Source organism: Phoca vitulina, unplaced genomic scaffold (genome assembly GCF_004348235.1).
Source record: "Phoca vitulina isolate PV1807 unplaced genomic scaffold, GSC_HSeal_1.0 scaffold2, whole genome shotgun sequence".
NCBI classification, from domain to species: domain Eukaryota; kingdom Metazoa; phylum Chordata; class Mammalia; order Carnivora; family Phocidae; genus Phoca; species Phoca vitulina.
In genome coordinates, this window is record NW_022589705.1 from 94961111 (window position 1) to 94976357 (window position 15247).

The 15247-nt window shown below is 38.6% G+C and overlaps 1 protein-coding gene across 4 annotated transcripts in view; it reads left to right on the forward strand.

Annotated features, from left to right (window-relative positions):
- RERE (arginine-glutamic acid dipeptide repeats) overlaps positions 1–15247 on the forward strand; it is a 415425-nt gene that overhangs the window by 248164 nt on the left and 152014 nt on the right. For all 4 annotated transcript variants that reach the window (XM_032394228.1, XM_032394236.1, XM_032394219.1 and 1 more), the window contains one exon: positions 9614–9718. In XM_032394228.1, the coding sequence (XP_032250119.1) occupies positions 9614–9718 (105 nt within the window). The remainder of the gene's footprint in view (positions 1–9613; positions 9719–15247) is intronic.

The window sequence follows — 15247 nt, forward strand, 5'->3', positions numbered from 1 at the left end:
TTCTTTCTCTCTCTCTCTCTCTCTCTCTCTCTCTCTCTCTCTTTTAAAAGATTTTATTTATTTATTAGAGAGCGCACAAGCAGGGGGAGCAGCAGAGGGAGGGGAAGAAGCTGACTCCCTGCTGAGCAGGGAGCCTAACGCGGGGCTCCATCCAAGGACCCTGGGATCGTGACCTGAGCCGAAGACAGACGAAGGCTTAACCAACTGAGCCACCCAGGCGCCCTGTTTTCTTTTCTTCATTACATTTATCAGTAGCATATAGTAAAGTTAGTATCTTGAGAGAAGTATTTTTGAGTTCTCCTTACTCCCTAGTATGTGTTTTTGGCCCATGCTGATAAAATAGTAAAAACACCAGATTGAAATGAGAAGACTTCAGTTTTTTTGTTTGTTTGTTTTGTTTAAGATTTTTTTATTTGAGAGAGAGAGAGAGAATATGAGCACATAAGCAGGAGGAGGGGCAGAGAAAGAGGGAGGGGGAGGGGATCTCTAGCAGACTCCCTGCCCAGTGTGGAGCCCAATGTGGGGCTTGATCTCATGACCCTGAGATCATGACCTGAGCTGAAACCAAGAGTCAAATACTTAACCGACTGAGCCACCCAGGCACCCCGAAATGAGAAGACTTCAGTTTGAATCTTGGCTCTGCCACATAGTTTTGTGATCAAGGTCAAGTTTGTTAACTTTGAGCCGTCCTTTTGACAAACTTACTCAAGGCCACATGATTAAGTGATAGAACCCTGAACCACACATCTTCTGATTCTACATTCAGTAAGATAAGGGGTGTGAAAAAGTCTCTCAGAATGCCTCCTTCCCAATATAGCATAAGTAGTGCTTACAGTCATTGAATCTGACTTGGGACTTAGAGCATAAAAGGAAGAAAAGAAAAAGTGAAATTAAATGTAGTTCCGTACCGAGTTATTGATGACACAATTATTCAGCATCCATTTATTTTATTTTTCTGTTGCCTCTTGGCTGAGATGATTGGATGCTTCGATTACTTCAGGTATGGGAGGGAGAGTTTAGCTCGAGGAGCCATCTCTAGATGCTCTAAGAATGAGCAGATAAACCTGTTCTGAGAACGAGCAGATAAATTTTATTACGCTAAATAAAAATTATTGCTTGCAATTTGTTTGCTGTGTTACTTTTTTCACCCTAAGGATCATGTTTTATTGATGATCAATGAAAGGATCTAGAGAGATTGCTTTGTGATTGGACCGTGAACATATGACGTGGCAGCATTTTCAGCTTTCCTGTGCACCTGTAACATCGAATTCCCAAGTATCAGAAATGTCTCAACGACTTCAGGGCTGTTTCCCCACTTTCTGATTATCTGCTTCTTCAAGGAATCACTTAGAAAAAAAATATCCTCAGGCAGGTCAGGTGACAAGCTATCATCTTAGCTAGGAATTTGTCTTATAGGAATATGTTTTAGAGTGAATTTCTGGCAGCCCCCTGGGCCAAGAAACCCTGAACTGGCTCTGCAGAGCTTCTAATCTCCCCCCTTTTCATTCTGAATTAATTGATCTCTTTAGTTTGTTATGGGCATTTAGGATCATACTTATAGTGATTGGTACAGGCTGATTACATCTTTGTATGGTTCCCCAGCCATTCTAAGCATTGACACAGGTCCTTGAGCTCCTAAGAGTTCCCTGAGGGGCTTCATGATGCCTCAGAGCTTTTAGTTTTGCAGTTCCAAGATCATTTCCTGGCTTTAATTAACTGTTGTTTTTATATGTGAAATAACTTCGACCTTCAGCATTTTTATTGTTTTGTCTGTATGTGCTCAGTACTTCATTAGACACCGTAACTTGACAGTCATTTTATTTATTGGTTCATCCATCATTTAACAGGTCATTGAGCTGCTAGTTGGGGAAGGGCTCTGAGGTTCTGGGAGCACCCACCTGAACAATATACTCTCTCTGCTCTTGAGTACTTGTCAGTCCTGTAAAAATTCTTTTATCTGGAGCTACCCCACACAGAAAAGTTGTAAGTCCTGCGTTTCCCCTAGTCTTCCTCAGCGTTAACATCTGACATAACTATAGTATGGTTATCAGAACCAGGAAATTGGCATTAGTACGATACAATTGAACTGAAGACCCTTTTGAATTTCACTAATGTCTTACTCCATTCAAGCTGCTGTGACAAAATACCATAGACTGGGTGGCTTGTAAATAACAGAAATTTATTTCTCACAGTTCTGGAAGCTGGAAGTCTGAGATCAGAGTACAGCGTGTTTGAGTTCTGGTGAGATCCCTCTTCTAGTTTGCAGACTGCCAACTTCTTGTATCTTCGCGTGGCTAAGAGCAGAGAGGGAAGGCAAGCTTCTAGTCCAACACCACAAGATTCATTTTATCATGCCTTTTTTTGCAACTTTTTTCTTCAACAGTGAAAAATTCCGTTGTTATTAAAATATAATATCTTTATTTTCTTCAAGAATACATAGTTTCAGAATTTGTAACCCATGTCCCTGTGAGAAACAGATTTACTGACTAAATTTTTGTCTTTAGTCTTGAAATATATCGGCAAGATAGCATTTTCCAACATAGCTTAGGTCAGTTCTGTTCTTTCACACCGCCTTATGTGTGGCTGTGTTACGTATTTGTAATAGAGTTAGGTTCACCTGTTGGACTTTGCCTTCCGCTTCTAGCTCCTCCTGGCGGATGTGCACTGTTGTTAAGTTTTGGGTATATGAGGGTGTGTGGGCTGTGGCTGTGCTTCTGAGGGTCAGGGCCGTGGACAGACGTGTAGTTGTCAACTCTCTTACCATGGTCCCATCCCCCACCTCTTTTCTACCCATCTGCTATCGGTAACTGATTGCTTTGCTTCTTAGTTTATCCCTCCTGCATGTTTTCATTTCAAATGAGCAAATACATGTCTGTGTTCTTATAACCTCTTCTTTCTTATATAAGGGTAGCATCCTACAGATACGCTTCTGTGTTTGGTGGTTTTTACTTAATGGTATGTTTTGGAAATTGTTCCGTATCAGTTCATAGAGATCTTCCTCATTCTCTTTTACAGCTGCATAGAACTCCACTGTGTGGCTGGACCCTAGTTTATTTAGTGCTCTCTTGTGAATGGTCATTTAGGTTGTTTCCAGGATGTTTCAGTTATAAATGATGCTGCAGTGAATATCCTAGCGCATATGTAGTTCCTTATTGTTGGATGTGAATCTTTAGGGTAGATTCATCAGAGAGAGATTGCTGGGTTGAAAGGCGTATGTATATGTGGTTTTCCTCCAGAAAGCATATGCCCATTTGCATTCCCTCTGTTTCCCCAATAGAACGTGTGGTTTTATTTTTTATCATAGTGCCAGTCTGATAGGTGAGAAATAGTATCTCAGTATTCTACTTTATTTTGCTAACAGTGAGTGAGTTTGAGCGTTTTTCCATTATGTTTGAAGGATATTTTTGTCTTTTTTGGTGAGTTATCTGTTCATGTCATTTCCTTTGGGATTTTTTTTGTCTGTCTGTAAAAGTTCTTTACATTTTCTCTTGTATATGTTGCAAATGTTTGCTCCCACTTGACAGTTTTATGGTTTTTAAAAAAAATTCTGCAATACTTACTTTTACCTAGTCAAGTTTGGCAGTCTTTTCATTTATTCCCTCACGCCTTTGAGTACTACTTAGAAAGCCTCTCCCTGCACCTGATTTACAGAGGAGGTCTACCCAGTCGTCCCAGCACCATTTATTAAAAAGCCTATCTTGTGTTCACTTCAGCAGCACATAGACCAAAAAGCCTATCTTTACCTCAGTGGTTCAAGATGCCACCTTTGTCATAGATTACTTTCCATGTGTAATCCAGACTTGTTATTCTGTCGTCTGTTTATTTATGTGCCACCGCCATGCTCTTTTAATTGTAGAGGCATTGTAGTATTTTTTACCGTAATACTGATAGTTTCCCCTTTCTCAGTTATTTGTTTTTCCTGTGAATCTTCATAGTAAAGTGTTTCATTCTATTAAATAGCTGGTTGATGGCATTGAGTTTATAGCTCAAACTATGGAGAAATGCCATGTTGAGTTTTCCTATCCCAGAACAAGGGATGTTTTTCCATTTTTTCATGTTTATTTTTGTGTCACTCAGGAGTATTTAAGACTTTTCTTCATAGAGATGTTACCATTCTTGTTACACATTTATTTCTGTGCATTTAATCTTACAGACATACATTGAACTCTGTACCCCACTAATAAAGAATACACATTCTTTTTATGTACCTTGGCACATTCTCAAATTCATCATATGTTAGAACACAAAGAAAACATTTATCTGATTAAAAGGCAATAAAACTGTAGTTTACAAACAAAAACAAAGAACTGAAAGACCCTATCACCTGGAAATTTGAAACTTCCTATTTCTTAACTATAGAGAACACACTGATGGTCACCGGAGGGGAGGGGGACACTTACCATGATGAGCACTGAGTAACGTATAGAACTGTTGGCTCACTGTATTGTGCACCTGAAATTAATATAACACTGCATGTTAACTACACTGGAATTAAAATAAAAAACTTAAAAAAATAAAGCTTCCTACTAAACAACACCTGAGTAGAAGGGGAAATAAAAACTGAAATTAAATAAATTTTTAAAAACAACAGTAAAAATACAGTGTACTAGAATCTGTGGCATGTATTTAAAATACTGATCAAAAGAAGGCTAGTTACACTAAACACATCAATATAAATGAAAAAACAAATGATTGAGTTCCCAGCTTAAATGATTAAAAGAACAACAAATAAATCAAAAGGATGCAGTGATGTCCAGCTCAGCATATGTAGAAGAGATGCTTAAAACAGTTCCATTTGACAGTGGGGAGGCAGAGGCGTTGAAGTGGAAGTGATGTCAGTTGTCACACATACAGTAACTATTTAGGAAACTATGTGGAGCCATATTCTCAAAACACCGTACACGAGTCAAGATGAATTGTAGAAAGATAACCCCTGGGAAGGCAAGAGAAACAGAAGAATGAAAAACAGAAAAGAAACTTTAAAAAAACTTCTGTGCCTGTCATTAGTCAAATGGCTCACAGTTGACAAGATGCTGACTCTGTCTCAAGATCTTTTTTGTGCTCAGGCAAGGGTGATGACCAAAGCTGTGGGCAGGCCTGCTGCTCTAAGCATTCTGTGCATTGCCTGTGCGCCTCGTTCCAAGTTTCTCTGAGGTTCGCACATGCCTGGGAATCTACAGAGACTTTCCCAGTTACGGATAGTTTCGATGGAATGAATTTCTGGGCCATATTTCCATTTATATTCTCTCCTGTGTAAGGTGGTTCTTTTCCTCCTCCTTCATCCCCTTCAGATCGCCTCCTCCCACCAGTTGGGGCACTTGTCAAATGGTGCAGCGCCCAGGGTGGAACTGTGGGGCACCACACCAAGGAATACCAAGGTATACCAAAATGAGTCCAGCAGGAAGCCGTTGTTTCTGATGAATGAAAGGCCCCTTAAATAGTCATATTTCTGTTAACAGTGAAGCATCCCATTAGAAATGGGGCATATAGGACCTTGGAGGCTCTGAAATCAGATATTTCAGCACGGTGAGAGTGATGGCAATTTTCTCTTAACAGTCTCTCTTCCTTCATTCCACAAACAATGTCAAATAATGTACTGCTTTTGAGAGAGTAGATGAAAAGAGTGCTTTGGAGAAAAAAAATATTGAATGCTTAAAATGATACATACTTTCTAAATGTAATCTCTAGTCTTTAAAATATAAGCTCTACTCTTCAGCAAGAGGTGATATGAAAGATATTTCAAAATGGATGCCAACCATAGTGGGCTTGCCTGCTCTATCTTCAGCTCTAGTTAGTACTCAGGGCTACATACAGGATGGCTCATTAATTGCCAAGAATAGCAACTTTATTTTTTATTTTTTTAAAGAGATTTTATTTATTTATTTATTTATTTATTTATTTATTTATTTGAGAGAGAAAGAGCATGCGAGCGGAGGTAGAGGGGGAGGGATAAGCAGACTGCATGCTGAGCATGGAGCCTGACGCAGGGCTCCATCTAAGGACCCGAGCCGAAACCAAGAGTCTGATGCTTAACCGACTGAGCCACCCGGGTGCCCCAAGAACAGAACTTTGAACAGCCATGGTTACCTGCTAGTGACTCTTGCTGTTTTATTTTCCCCTAATACTTTAAAAATACTTATACAGTAAAACACACATTTTAAGTTTATATTTTCACGAACTTTGATAAATTTGTTTGACCCTGAACACGGCATGTAATATTCCCATCATCCCAGAAAGTTCTCTTGAGCTACTCTCCTCTTAAAACTTCCCACCCAGAAGCAACCATTATTCTGATTTCTCTCACCACAAATTACTTTTGCCTGTTCTAGAAATTCATTCACTAGAAATGGAATCATACAGTATGTGCCTTTTGTGTGCCTGGCTACTTTTACTCAACATTTAATATTTGAGACTTTTTCTCCATGATGTGCTATGTATCAGTACTTCTTTCCTTTGTATTGTGAAGTATTTCATTTTACAAATATATAATGATATTTTACCCATTTCCTTATTGATGGACATTTGGATTGTTTCTAGGCTATTATGAATGAAAGCTATTATACAGCAAAAAAGCACAGAGAAGGAAAATAGAAATAAAAATAGAAATTAATGAAGAGAAAAATATTAAATCTAATTAATCGAATCCTTTAAAAATTTTAATATCATTAAAAGTGACATTATGACCAGTTGGGATTTATTCCAGGAATGCAAGGTAGGTTCACTATTAGAGACTCTACTAATATTGTATACCATATTGTTACATCTAAGGGGAAACAAAACCCCATATCTCTAAAGCAGTGATTATTTCTAAAGCTAGCATCATATTTAATAGTAATACCTGAGAGACATTTCCACCGAGATTAGGAACAAGGCAAGGGTGCCCATTATTTCCATTGCTTTCCGCATTGTGTGGGAGGGTCAGTGCAATTCAGGTGTTAAGAAGGAGTAAAAAAAAAGGGTGCCTGGGTGGCTCAGATGGTTAAGCATCTGCCTTCGGCTCAGGTCGTGATCTCCGGGTCCTGGGATCGAACCCCACGTGGGGCTCCCAGTCAGCGAGGAGTCTGCTTCTCCCTCTCTCTCTGCCTCTCCCCCTGTTTGTGCTCTCTCTGTCTCTGTCTCTGTTTCTCTTTCAAGTAAATAACTCTTTAAAAAAAATAAAGAGTAAAAGAGATGTAAAACTATGTTTATTTGCAAACAACAGTTAATATACCTGGAAAACCTCAGAAAACGAATGATTAAACTATCAAATAATAAAGAATTCAGTCATGTAGCAGGATATAAAATTAACATACAAAAATCAATACCTTTCACATAACCAAATAGAAAGCAAATAGAGGACATAGTGGTAGATGAGATCATTCATTACAGTTTCATGGTCATTTATCAGATGATATGCTTCTGTTCCTGCTGCTTCTGGCTTTCCCTAAACCAGTTGTGTTGCTCTCCCCACGGAACATTTGGCAATGTCTTTAGATATTTTTGATCGTAACAATGATGTGTGTGGTTGCGATGTGGGGGTACTATATCCAGGGATACTGCTAAGTATAGGACAGCCCCTAACAAAAATGAATTATTCAGTCCAAAATGTCAGTAGTGCTGGGACTGAGAAACCATTTCCTGAACAAAACATACCTGTTTTCCAGTGCCTGTGTTTAGAATTGTGGGTTGGTAGGGTTTCTATACCTTTAACTAATACATTGATAGGGTACACTTGCATGTAATGCTGAAGACTAGTAAAAGAGGAATCACTTTCCTCCAGTTACAGACAGTGATGGAAATAACTTATTTTGTGTAGCACTTCGGTGTATAAAGTTTCATAGACTTCTTATTTGATCTCCTTAATATGAGGTGGGTATAATAGGTGTTCTTATCCCTGTTTAGCTGATGAAGGAACTTACCGATTTTTTTATGGGTTTCAGGGACTAAATCACATCAGACTGATGGGTAGTTAGTTTCAGAGTGAGTGCATTGTTTGTTCATCTGTGAAAGTATCTTACCTGCTTTTTCTTTTCCAGAAGCTCATTTTAGTTCCAGCTACATACTAGATAGAGATAGGTCCTGGGCCTGCAAAGTTGATTCCTAGTCCATATTTCCCTTTAATTGTATCTTGTTACTTAGAAATCAGTGCTTCCAGTGGAACTTTCTGTGGTGTTGGAAATGTTACTTAAATCTGTGCTGTTCAGTATGGTAGCCACCAGCAACACGTGGCTGTTTAAATTTACGTTAATTAAGATTAAATAAAATTTAAAATCCAGTTCTCTTCAGTTGGAGCAGACACATTTCAAGTGCTCAACAGCCCTGCATTATGTTATCAGTATTTCCCAAAGGAACGTCAATAAATCAAAAGCATTTTTGTTTCATTTTTAAAATGGAGGTTGAACCCCATCTTAGTTAGCTTCTGCCCATTACTGAGGCTTTGGTCACACTGAGGCTTAGTTAGCTTCTGCCCATTACTGAGGCTTAAACTCTGTGGAAAAGGAGGGTGTTGCTTTTTAATTTCTTTATAGGAAGCAAATGAATGTCATCCCCATGTTGCTATCCCTCAGCTAGTTTCTTTCTCTGACACCTTGGTCATTAGCTGGTGTGTATGTTGTTAATGTGCCAACTCACGGAGTCCTCATGGGAATGGAATGCCTGTTGAAGTGGTAGGAATTCATTCCCCTGGAAGCATCCCATGTGAGCTGCTGATGTGCTATTGATTCTCCAGTTCCATCTGCTATACTCACAGCCCTTAGCTTCCACTTGATGTTAAAGTTACCTTCTGTGACCACTAAGGGAATTGCTTAAAGCCTCCCTGCCTCCTTGGGAACGCTGGAAATTCTCCCAACACCTGTGTGTGTGTGTGTGTGTGTCTTTGTGTTTTAAGGAGTTTGGTCGTATTACAGAGTTTTCAGCTATACTGCGGTTTAAGTTGTGTTGGTAGATGAACCTGGAAATATTACTGCTCTTTTTATTGCAGTATTTCTTTGAGAAGGTATTTTCCAACTTACTGTCATTTAACATGACCTGAAAATTTGGGAAGTGTGTGTTTATGTATTAGAGCCCATCTATGTATTTAAAAAGTTAAAGTCTGTCAGTTTTAAGATCCAAGTCATTTTATTCCTTGCACATTAAAAGAGAAGAAAAACATTTGACAGTTTTACATTCTGCCTATAGTAAAGTAAGAGGAAGAAAAGGCCCATTTTGTTTTGATGATTTAGAAAGGCTTTAGGCGGATTTTTTTTGTAAAGTAATTTAACTGTGGTTTAAATTTTTCCTGTCGGTTGTAGTTTAATATCCTTTCATCACAGCCCTGCCCTCAATTTACCTCTGTGGTTTAATTAATTCTAATCCATGACTAAAATGCTGAGGTAAATGCAGTTAAGTTGTGAAGTTGTAGGTTGACGCAGTCCTGAAACAAAAAAATACAACATTTGGACGTTTTCTTAGTTCTTTTGGGAACTCCTAGTTTTCTGAATTGGTAATTTTGGAGTCTGTAACCATATTCTGCATGTTTTTAGAGTAACGTGGATTTAGTTTTATCTTCCCCTGCCTCTGTCCCTCCAGTAGTGTTTCAGTTTGCAAAGCAGTTGATGGTAATACTAATGTATTTTTTATGCTTGTTTATTTTCAGAGGGAAGTGTAACATCTCCCATTTTTCTGACATATTTGCTGCTAGAGAGTTTAAAGCTCGAGTGGATTCATTTTTCTACATATTAGGCTACAACCCTGAGACAAGGTAAGTGAGTTACTTGGGCCCACTCAGTGAGAACTTTTGCTTTTCTCACGTGCATGCGTGCGTGTATGTGTGTTTACACATTTGGGTATATGCTAGTAAGATTTTAAAAAACCAACTCCAAAACCCAAAGTAAACCTCTTTGGAAGGTGTTCTAATTAATGTCTTTGGTGTCTAAAACAGCTTATTGTTTGCTCTTGATTTTATTAAGAAAAGGAAAAGTGAGAAAATTTGGGTTTTGAGAGGGCAAGGCAAAGATGTACATTTAGTTGATCTGTGTTTTAAATTTAACTATGAATTGGCAGTTTATTACCCTACTGTACATTGTGTCAAGCCTTCCATGATACCATATTGAAAGTTAGGACATTTTTTAAAAAAAGATTTTAATTTATTTATTTGACAGAGTGAGAGAGCACAAGCAGGGGGAATGTTACAGGGAGAGGGAGAAGCAGGCTCCCTGCCAAGCAGGGAGCCCGATGCGGGGCTCGATCGCAGGACCCTGGATCATGATCTGAGCCAAAGGCAGACGCTTAACCATCTGAGCCACCCAGACGCCCCGAAAATTAGGACATTTTTTGTTAAAGATTTTATTTATTTGAGAGAATGAGAGCGCATGTCTGTGTGTGTGCGCATGAGCCAGGGGGAAGGACAGAGAGAGAGAGAGAAGCAGACTCCCCGCTGAACAGAGAGCCCAATGCAGGGCTCAGTCCCAGGACCCTGGGATCATGACCTAAGCCGAAGGCAGACACTTAACCGACTGAGCCACCCAGGCGCCCCTGAAAACACCTAGGACATTATGGAAAGTTTGTTGGTTAGTCATTTGTTTTATTTATTTAGTAAAACCTCAGAAACACTCAGAAATACCTTTAGTAAGATGACTGGTATGAGATGGATACATTCAGTTCTCAACCATCTAAGTAAGATCTATGTAACAGGTAGAATTATTACGTTTTAAGTGACAAACAATAGGATCAAAATAATTTAACAGAAAAAAATCTTTATGTCTGTAATAGATTGTAGTTTAACTTAGCACATGGAAGAACTTCTTTAAGAGTATGTGCATTCATTTTTATTCTGTGTCAATCATGCGACTACAATGGATTAAGGATTTAAAAAGAAAAAGAATGTTAGCTGGTGATCACGTAGTCTGTGCTCAGGACATCCGAGACATAATCTACAGACATAAGGACTTAGAAAGATAGAGAAGCTGCTTGGCCAAAGGAAGGTAGTGGAAGAACTGCATTCAGTTCTTTAGGTGCAAGGTGGGTATTATTTTAGAGAAAACCTTTTCCTAGAGGATGCTGAGAAATTATATATAAAAATTAGAAGGTTACTGTTCAGATAATTAATCTAGGGTTAATAAAAGGCAATGTATTCTTTGTCACAATCCTAAGAGGCTGCCTAAAGCTCTGTTGGCACATACATATTAGTGTCTCTCTCTGTGTATGTTGTAGACAACAACTATAGGGGTAATAGTGTAATGAATGGTCACCTGTTTTAAAAAAATTAAATTCAATTAACATATGTGTTACTGGTTTCAGAGGTAGAGGTCAGTGATTCATCAGTCTTATATAATATCCAGTGGTCACCTTTTTTTTTTTTTTTTTTTTTACTTTATTTCCTTTAGAAAACAGTAAATTTGAGCTTTTATTTTCTTTTTCAAAAGTATGCCCTGTTCCAGTGACAAAGAAGCTGATCAGTGATAGTATTTCAGAGCATCCTGTATTTCAAAATGTTTATTTTACATATGGATTTATTGACTGCCTGGTCATATCTTGGATTTCTGTCTTAGATACAAAGGAGTCCAGAATTTCAGTGATGCCACGTTGATTTAACTGTTTGATCAGTGGTTGTCACGTTGCACAAGTTGGATTGTATCAGTGAATTGACTAAATAGCTTTTGTGTTTTAAATGTTTAGCTCTTGGGTTCATAAGAAGCAACCAAATAAATTTTTTACTTGTTTTGGTTCTGTGTCTGTTTTTGCTGAATGCTTATTAAAAATGGTGTATTATATAACTTAACTGTGTAAATAGAGACTCGCACAAGTTCTGGTCTCATTTTTCAGTGGGTGTTGCTGTCAGTCATTCAGAGTGATTTTTCCCATCAGTTATGTTTTGAAGTGTGGCTTAGGTATGCAGTAGCAGGGTATCTGTCTCTCATCTGAAAACAACACTGAGACATGCTCATGGCAGTGCGTCTATAGATTCTGCATCCTGAGTCACTGCTTTTTCAGCTTTGACTTCCTGGTGGCCATTTGTTCATTGCTGTGCTTGTGTTCTCCTTGTCCAGCTTGTGCTTTGATATGTTGTAGGTTTTTGAGGGGTGTTGGGTGAATTGAAATGAAAAAAAGACTTGAATGTCTACTTACAAGTAAAGCTTGTGGCAGATTTCACACTTCTCACAAAGTGAGTGTAAAACTTTGCCCTGGCTCACCGGTTTCACCCTGAATACCACTTTATAACTCTCAAGTTCCCATAGTCACTCAGATTGTCACAAGAGCGTGTGTAATTCAATAGGAGTGTAGAAAGACTCTACTTCCCCCACCTGGCTTGCACACAACCTAATCCTTAGAATGCTTGGGCTTCATACCCTTTCAGAATTTACCTCTGTTTGTGTCATTGTTTCAAACCTGTGAGGGATGGGGTTGTGTGAAAAGCGGGCTTCTGGTGTATTCTTCCCCATTCGGAAGTCCTGACTGCATGCTGCTCTGTGCTAACTTTCGGTGCCCTGAGTTGTTTGGAGAGGAAACGTCAAACTGTTCTGCACCTGTGAGACAGAGCATATACGGCCAAGACCACTGCAAGTGACAGAACGGTGACTTTGATGACCGTTGCCCTCCCTGGAAATAACTCAGGAATGTTAGTCCAAGTGAGCAGTTGAGACTGAAGCTTGAGATGGGATTGCTTCTTTCTCATAGCACATTTTCTGATAGTAGTTAAAAGCTGATTTATGTAATTTTCCATAATTTATTTAGCATATTCACCTGCACTGAAAGTTTGGAATGGTTTTTCACATTTTTGCATACTTTTTTTAAAGCCCCAGTGTTTGGCTACTTTAAAAATTTTCCCCTAAAAAAAATTTTTTTCCCCCTAACCTGGTTATTATATTTCTGAACATTTCATCTTGTCAGAGACCTGACCTTTCCAGACTTCTTCTTTTTGATGGGATTACTTTATTGAACCATGTGTATGACAGGAAACAAGACTTTTCTATATTCTTTGGTACTTTGCTTTTAAAAGTTCAGGGAGGGTAGATTTCTTGGTAATTGACATGGAATTTTTATTATTCTGAAATTCTGTATTTAATTCTGAAATCCTAAACTCAGTTCTGAAATCTGAAAGCTCTGAAAAATAAAAAAAAAATTTTACGCTAAGTTTGGTGCTGAAGCTCATTGGATGGTCATACTTGGTCTGAACTGAGATGAGGCTATTTATATTCTTGAGTTAGTTCACTTTGGGTTGAGTGAGTTTGCACAATTTTTACTGCAAAAGTATCAGTGTGATAGTAGGGGGCCATTGGGCAGACACTTCTGGGGTGTCACATAGTATATAGTATATGGCTATGGTACCTTTCTAAATCTAAAAAATTCTGAATTCTAAAAATCTTCTGACCCTTAGGATCTTTGGTAAGGGATGGTGATACTGTATTCTTGCTAGCCATGACATTTAAGGAACAAAACTTACTTGAGTAAAATATTTGGTGGCAGATGTTTCCAGCTTCAAATAGGATGCAAACGACAAGCGTCTGACTAGTGAGAGAGGCCTGAAGTTTGAACACTTAGGTAATCAGGCTTTGCTTCTGGAGTTTGTTTTGACATTTCTGCACTCAGGGAGTGTGTACTTAAGATTCACCCCAAATTTAATTCTGCAGTCAGCAGCCTACTCTGCAATATAATGTCATTATATTCTCATTTTGTCTGAAGGTTCTAATCCAAAATTTGGTTATAAAATAAAGTCAATAAATTTCAGCTCAAAAATCCTAATACATAAAGCCAGTTAGACCTTAGAGACATATGCACAAAGCACCAGTATTCTTGGCTGAACTAAAGGAGGTTGGCTTATAAAAAGAGATGATTATAATCTCTATTCATAGGGACATGGCTGTATTCATCTGCCTACTATCCTTAGTTGCTTTTTTATTTATCCAGTATCTCATAGCCAGTATGATTTATTTATCCAGTATCTCATCTGACTTCTTGATCTTTTTGTTAAGACTTGACTCCCCTCTTGGACCAGGCAGCCTGGGTTCTGACTGTGGGCTGTCACTTCATCTTTGTGTCCAGGGCTAAGGCTGGTACTTCCTGGACTCTGTTTCTACCTCAATAAAATGGGGGTGGCACAAGCTATCCTGTCGGTTGCTTGTGTAAACTGTCAGGTTTTTTGTTGCTTCTTGGGAATTGCAAAAAGAATTATAAATTTGGTTGAAAAATATCAAAGTTTGTTTTTTAACCCCATAAAATGTTAAGTCCAAAAGCAAAACATAAACTACTTCCTAAGATGTCTTGATTCTACCAAGTGGACCATTAACCATCTGGTTGATTGTGCTGACATATGGAAATCTGAACACTGGGGATTTTTGACTCTGCTTAGAATATTGATTATAAAATTCATTTTGAAAATACACAGTTACTAAAAATGAAAGATAAATTACTTGCCTCTAATGAAACTGACATAACAATTATAATGAATATGTAAGTGGTATTAATGTGAAACAATATACATTTCTATGGTCAGAATATTTCAGTGAAAAATTTGAGAGAACCAAAATTGAACAAAAATTTTTTAAAGATTTTATTTTTTGAGCGAAGCGCAGAAGCAGGGGGAGCGCAGAGGGAGAGGGAGAAGCATGCTCCTCACTGAGCAGGGGGCCCGATGACGCAGGGCTCCATTCCAGGATCCTGGGATCATGACTTGAGCTGAAGGCAGACGCTTAACCGACTGAGCCACCCAGGCGCCCTGAAAAAAAATTATTTTTTATTGAGAAAGAGATCTGAGCTTTTTATAGTAAATGAACCTATCCCCCTATATAGCATGTAGGTGGTATTGAATTTTTGGATGTCCTTTTCCTCGGCTTCCTTCCCATCCCCTCACCTCAGCAGCTTCAGTTTACTGGCCAGTACCAGTATACTTTCTGGCCCTTTCTGGGTTTATGTTTCATTCCTTTGAAAAATTCTCCTAAACTTCTTGCCTCAGGCCAGTGAGTTAGGAGGGGAAGGGGAGGGAAAGGGAGTAATGGTCGAATCTCAGCAAGAATGAAAGATTTTGGTAGTGGCCATTTGAAAGGAGATGTTTACTTTTAAATTATAAAACACGAATTTTCCCAGGAACCAGTCCATTTGTTTCCCCTTGCTAGATACGGGTTTTTTTAGGTCACTAAAGTGCATGTAGGGGTGGTGAAGAGAACATATAAAATGTAGCATTTTGTATTGATGGTCACTGATCTGTTGCTCCTCCCCCACCCCCACCCCATACTGTCTTATAAAAGTGTTGATCTCTTCAGAGACTTGCTCTGTAGCATGAAACATCTGATTG